At 49.6% G+C, this 6,692-nt stretch overlaps 2 protein-coding genes across 2 annotated transcripts; both read right to left on the reverse strand.

Annotated features, from left to right (window-relative positions):
* Positions 1 to 2,743: 2,743 nt before the first annotated feature.
* Positions 2,744 to 3,462, reverse strand: LOC135094041 (cuticle protein 19.8-like). Its single transcript, XM_063993771.1, has 2 exons — positions 3,279 to 3,462; positions 2,744 to 3,176 (listed from the first exon to the last, which is right to left on the reverse strand). Exons 1-2 carry the CDS (start codon positions 3,291 to 3,293, stop codon positions 2,820 to 2,822), a joined length of 372 nt encoding a protein of 123 aa, XP_063849841.1. The 5' UTR covers positions 3,294 to 3,462; the 3' UTR covers positions 2,744 to 2,819.
* A 2,546-nt stretch (positions 3,463 to 6,008) lies between these two features.
* Positions 6,009 to 6,692, reverse strand: LOC135093854 (cuticle protein 18.6-like). Its single transcript, XM_063993424.1, has 2 exons — positions 6,551 to 6,692; positions 6,009 to 6,448 (listed from the first exon to the last, which is right to left on the reverse strand). Exons 1-2 carry the CDS (start codon positions 6,563 to 6,565, stop codon positions 6,092 to 6,094), a joined length of 372 nt encoding a protein of 123 aa, XP_063849494.1. The 5' UTR covers positions 6,566 to 6,692; the 3' UTR covers positions 6,009 to 6,091.

Raw genomic sequence — 6,692 nt, forward strand, 5'->3', positions numbered from 1 at the left:
CTTAAAGTAAGAGACGATAGATAGCACGAGTGAAGGCGTGAGAGATATGATGATGATGATGATGATGATGATGATAATGATGATGATGAGGAGGAGGAGGAGGAGGAGGAAAAGATGCGATGTATGCAGAGTGGGTGATAACTGGTTCAGTCCAAGAAGTAAACACAAGAAAAGCAAAGATGGTAATAAAGTCATAACAAACACTGTAATTACCAGGTGGTACAAACGACAACGACAACAAAACAACAACAGCAACACTAATTCTATCAACAACAACAACAACAACAACAACAACAACAACAACAACAACAAGGCAGGTACCACTCCCTCCCGCCGTGCCATCCCAGGGTGCCGTCGCTGCGGTCCTTGACACAGTGTAAGCGCGAGAAAGACGAGTCAGCTTCACCTTCCCATGAACCGAACTCTGAAACACTTAGCGCCGCATCTCCACTGCCTTCCAAAATCGTGGATGAAGTGACACGGGTTCTTAAGGCTGTTATAACGGTTCTAGATTAACAAGATTTCTACACTGTTAATAGGAGAAACACTCTTGAGAACCAGGTCAATCATCTCTGTGGCCCTGGAAAATAGTTGTGGTGAAGCGGCGTGGGATTTTAGGGTGTTTTAAAGGTTCTAGCGACAGATTAACAATAGTAGAAGCATTGTTGAGAGCCTGGCTAATAATCTGTGGCCCTGGAAAATAGTTGTGGTGAAGCGGCGTGAGATTTTAGGGTGTTTTAAAGGTTCTAGCGACAGATTAACAAGATTTCTACATTATCGATACTAGAAGCATTGTTGAGAGCCTGGCTAGTCATCTGTGTGGCCTTGGAAAACAGTCGTGGCGAGAGCAGAGCGTTTCTGAACACGAGTCCTCATCATTTCAGACTCTTATCTCTACTACTTTTAACCCTTTGACCACTGTGGCTTATTCTTTCGCTAAATAGTTATCTATAGAAATTTCAGAGCATACCTTCCAATAATAGGAATGATGGAGTAGTTTAGATTTTTTTTTATTACCTGCAGTTATATTATAAAGATTAGACAAATTTATGGATGAGAATGACAGGTGAACATATTTAAGTAGGCTTCAAACAGGGACCGTCACGCGTAGGTCTGATGGCTTCTTGCAGCTTTACTTATGTTCTTATCTGTGTACAGTAAAAGCAAAACACGGGTACTGAATAGCAGGCAGGGCACATATTCTGAAACACTTCTGCGCCGCATCTCGACTACATACTTTCAGAAGGCTCTATTTGAAGTGACACGGGTTTTTAAGAGTGTTTCTATGATTCCAGTGACAAATTGACAAGTTTTTTATATCATCAACATGAGAAACACTCCCTCAAAAGGCTCTAGTATAAATTACACGGGTTTTTTAAGTGTTTTTACAGTTCTCGTGACAGATTAACAAAGATCTTTATATTACGAACGAGAGAAACACATTTGAGACTCCTGCTAGTCATCTTTGTGGCCTTTAAAAATAGTCCCAGTGAGAGAGCAGGCATTTCTGTGTACGGGTCCTGGCGTTTTTGTGTCACTAGAAGGTAGAGGGTTAAACAGCTCTTAAGACGCCATTGGGAATTTTAAAGGTGTTTTCACGATTTCAGAGAGAGTTTAACGCTAACCCGGCATCACCCGTGGGAGGAGAGTCTTATGGGCCACGACTAATCATCTCAGCAGCCTTTGAAAGTGTTCACGGTGGAAGTCTTGAAGCGTTTAACTTTAACTGTGATAGCCAACAATTCACGTCTTTAAAACCACTCTACGGAATCCTTCCAAGCACCTGCAGGAAAGAAAGGCCACAGAGATGATTAGCAGGGTTTTCAAGAGAGCTTCGTCAGTTAATAATGCAGAAATCTTGTTAATCTGCCACTAGAACCGTATAAACATCCTTGAAAACCCGTGTTACTTCACTTCATCACGACTATTTTCAAAGGCCACAGAGATTAGTAGGGTTCTCAAGAGAGCTTCGTCAGTTGTTAATGTAGAAATTTTGTTAATCTGCCACTAGAACCGTATAAACATCCTTAAAACAAGTGTTACTTCCACTAGAGTCTTTTGAATGAAGTGGAGGTGCGGCGCGGAGTGTTTCAGACAGTGATTGATGAGTGTGTGTCAGTGTGCTGGTGTGCCGGTGTTTGGTTAGGTTAGGTTAGGGAGGCCGTGTTGTTGTTGTTGTCCGTTTTTTTTTATCTTTTTTTTTATCTTTTTTATTTATGTGCGAGGGATGCCGGCCTATGCCACATGAGGGAGAGAGAGAGAGAGAGAGAGAGAGAGAGAGAGAGAGAGAGAGAGAGAGAGAGAGAGAGAGAGAGAGTCCCGCTAGTGTGCCCCGACAAATTTTGGCAGCACAGCCAGCGTACTCAGCGTGTCCTGATGCTCGCCTCCTGAAGCAGCTGCGTCACGCTGTCTTCCTGGCGGTCGTGGTGTGGATGCGTCACGTTTGTGTTTATCGCTGCTTTTATACTATCCTGGGTGTCCCTCCCCTGGTGAGCTGCTCTCCCCGAGGGGCGCCACGATGGTGGTGCCTCCTGGAAGGTGCGGCACAAACTGGGCTTCGTGGTTTGTGTTACAGAGTGAGTGAAGTGTTGCTGCGTGTCTGTGTCTGTGTGTGTGTGTGTGTGTGTGTGTGTGTGTGTGTGTGTGTGTGTGTGTGTGTGTTTGTGTGTGTGTGTGTGCCCTGGGGAGGAGGCTTGCCTTACAGCGAGTGTGGGGAGGAGGGAAGCAATGGCGGATTGCAGCGAAATCTTTATTTACAAGAGGGGCACCCCGCGGGGGGCGGGGTCAATAAGTTACTGGCCAGGGGGCGGCGGAGAGATCTAGGCGTAAGGGGCAGGGGGCCCATAGGCGGGCGGAGCGGGGTGGGCGGGGTAGGTGGCCTCGCCCTCGTAGGTGACGTCGGCCACGTAGCCGCCCTCGTGGTCCGCTGTGAAGGACACCTTCTGCACGCGGCCGTCGGGCAGCGCCACGTAGTACGACCCGCTGGTCACGTGTCCGTCGCTGCTCTCTTGTTGGCCGAAGTCGTTGCCGGTGTAGTCGTCCTTGACGGCGTAGGCGAAGTCGTAGGGCATCCCGGGCTCCTTGTAGTGTGGGGGCGGTGGGCCGTACTGGGGTGGGCTGTCGGGGCGCGGCGCGGCGGCGGCGAGGGCGACGGCGGCGACGGCCATGATCACAACCTGCAACACAACACTGCTGTTACCGAGTTACGGCGGCGACGGCGGCGCTGCAGCAGGATGGGCGAGGCGACGGCAGCAGCTTCAGCAGCGGCGGCAGCTTACCTGGAAGGTCTTCATGGTGGAGGAGGTGGAGATGGTGGAGGACTGGCGTGTGTTGTGGCGGAGACAAGCGGCGTGCGCCTTTATATACAGCGGGCGGGCGTTACGTCACGCGGCGCGGCGCGGCGCGGCGTGGCACCTCTCGTGGCCCTCTGCGGCTCTCCTGCTCCGGAGAAGGAGAAAAAAAAGAAAAAAAAAAAAACGTACAACAACAACAACACGGCCTCCCTAACCTAACCTAACCAAACACCGGCACGCCAGCACACTGACACACACTCATCAATGACTGTCTGAAACACTCCGCGCCGCACCTCCACTTCATTCAAAAGACTCTAGTGGAAGTAACACTTGTTTTAAGGATGTTTATGCGGTTCTAGTGGCAGATTAACAAGATTTCTACATTAATAACTGACGAAGCACTCTTGAAAACCCTGCTAATCATCTCTGTGGTCTTTCTTTCCTGCAGGTGCTTGGAAGGATTCCGTAGAGTGGTTTTAAAGACGTGAATTGTTGGCTATCACAGTTAAAGTTAAACGCTTCAAGACTTCCACCGTGAACACTTTCAAAGGCTGCTGAGATGATTAGTCGTGGCCCATAAGACTCTCCTCCCACGGGTGATGCCGGGTTAGCGTTAAACTCTCTCTGAAATCGTGAAAACACCTTTAAAATTCCCAATGGCGTCTTAAGAGCTGTTTAACCCTCTACCTTCTAGTGACACAAAAACGCCAGGACCCGTACACAGAAATGCCTGCTCTCTCACTGGGACTATTTTTAAAGGCCACAAAGATGACTAGCAGGAGTCTCAAATGTGTTTCTCTCGTTCGTAATATAAAGATCTTTGTTAAACTGTCACGAGAACTGTAAAAACACTTAAGAAACCCGTGTAATTTATACTAGAGCCTTTTGAGGGAGTGTTTCTCATGTTGATGATATAGAAAACTTGTCAATTTGTCACTGGAATCATAGAAACACTCTTAAAAACCCGTGTCACTTCAAATAGAGCCTTCTGAAAGTATGTTGTCGAGATGCGGCGCAGAAGTGTTTCAGAATATGTGCCCTGCCTGCTATTCAGTACCCGTGTTTTGCTTTTACTGTACACAGATAAGAACATAAGTAAAGCTGCAAGAAGCCATCAGACCTACGCGTGACGGTCCCTGTTTGAAGCATACTTAAATATGTTCACCTGTCATTCTCATCCATAAATTTGTCTAATCTTTATAATATAACTGCAGGTAATAAAAAAAAATCTAAACTACTCCATCATTCCTATTATTGGAAGGTATGCTCTGAAATTTCTATAGATAACTATTTAGCGAAAGAATAATCCACAGTGGTCAAAGGGTTAAAAGTAGTAGAGATAAGAGTCTGAAATGATGAGGACTCGTGTTCAGAAACGCTCTGCTCTCGCCACGACTGTTTTCCAAGGCCACACAGATGATTAGCCAGGCTCTCAACAATGCTTCTAGTATCGATAATGTAGAAATCTTGTTAATCTGTCGCTAGAACCTTTAAAACACCCTAAAATCTCACGCCGCTTCACCACAACTATTTTCCAGGGCCACAGATTATTAGCCAGGCTCTCAACAATGCTTCTACTATTGTTAATCTGTCGCTAGAACCTTTAAAACACCCTAATATCCCACGCCGCTTCACCACAACTATTTTCCAGGGCCACAGAGATGGTTAACCTGGTTCTCAAGAGTGTTTCTCCTATTAACAGTGTAGAAATCTTGTTAATCTAGAACCGTTATAACACCCTTAAGAACCCGTGTCACTTCATCCACGACTTTGGAAGGCAGTGGAGATGAGGCGCTAAGTGTTTCAGAGTTCGGTTCATGGGAAGGTGGAGCTGACTCGTCTTTCTCGCGCTTACACTGTGTCAAGGACCGCAGCGACGGCACCCTGGCATGGCACGGCGGGAGGGAGTGGTACCTGCCTTGTTGTTGTTGTTGTTGTTGTTGTTGTTGTTGATAGAATTAGTGTTGCTGTTGTTGTTTTGTTGTCGTTGTCGTTTGTATCACCTGGTAATTACAGTGTTTGTTATGACTTTATTACCATGTTTGCTTTTCTTGTGTTTACTTCTTGGACTAAACCAGTTATCACCCACTCTGCATACATCGCATCTTTTCCTCCTCCTCCTCCTCCTCCTCATCATCATCATTATCATCATCATCATCATCATCATCATCATATCTCTCACGCCTTCACTCGTGCTATCTATCGTCTCTTACTTTAGGTTAAATGTATCTGATCACGAAAAACATCGTAAGAGCCAACAGGTATGCTGCTGTTTGATCTTCCTTTGTGTTTCCTTGTGCTTCGTTATGTTATCTCGCGTGATGGCGCAGTGAATGGGAGGTGTGGTGGTGTGGTGGTGGTGGTGTGGTGGTGTCATGCATTCCCTGTGTGGGTGTGTGGGCGCCACCTGTGTGCCCGTCAGGTGGCAGGGGTGTCAGGGTGAAGCAGAGGTGGTGACACGCGGTGACCCCAGGTCGTTTTACACTCACCAGATGTACTCCCGTGGTGGCCTTGCCTCCAGCGTGTGCTGTGCTGCGTGCGGCCTGCCCTGCTGTTCTCTGGCTGGCCGAGGTGTGGGGGAAGAAGAAGGGAGATGTGTGTTGGGTAGACGCATGTAGGGTGCCACCGAGTTGTCGTTCCTGTCACACTGGTGGCGTGCCTTGCCGCCTTGCAGGCAAAAAGGCGTGTGTGGGGAGGAGGGAAGAAATGGCGGACTGCAGCGATGCCTTTATTTACAAGAGCGGCGCCCCGCGGGGGGCGGGGTCAATAAGTTACTGGCCAGGGGGCGGCGGAGAGATCTAGGCGTAGGGGGCAGGGGGCCCATAGGCGGGCGGGGCGGGGTGGGCGGGGTAGGTGGCCTCGCCCTCGTAGGTGACGTCGGCCACGTAGCCGCCCTCGTGGTCCGCTGTGAAGGACACCTTCTGCACGCGGCCGTCGGGCAGCGCCACGTAGTACGACCCGCTGGTCACGTGTCCGTCGCTGCTCTCTTCTTGGCCGAAGTCGTTGCCGGTGTAGTCGTCCTTGACGGCGTAGGCGAAGTCGTAGGGCATCCCGGGCTCCTTGTAGTGTGGGGGCGGTGGGCCGTACTGGGGTGGGCTGTCGGGGCGCGGCGCGGCGGCGGCGAGGGCGACGGCGGCGGCGGCCATGATCACAACCTGCAACACAACACTGCTGTTACCGAGTTACGGCGGCGACGGCGGCGCTGCAGCAGGATGGGCGAGGCGACGGCAGCAGCTTCAGCAGCGGCGGCAGCTTACCTGGAAGGTCTTCATGGTGGAGGAGGTGGAGATGGTGGAGGACTGGCGTGTGTTGTGGCGGAGACAAGCGGCGTGCGCCTTTATATACAGCGGGCGGGCGTTACGTCACGCGCGACGTGGCACCTCTCGTGGCCCTCTGCGG

The sequence above is a fragment of the Scylla paramamosain genome, chromosome 44 (assembly GCF_035594125.1).
Source record: "Scylla paramamosain isolate STU-SP2022 chromosome 44, ASM3559412v1, whole genome shotgun sequence".
In the NCBI taxonomy this organism is placed as follows: Eukaryota; Metazoa; Arthropoda; class Malacostraca; order Decapoda; family Portunidae; genus Scylla; species Scylla paramamosain.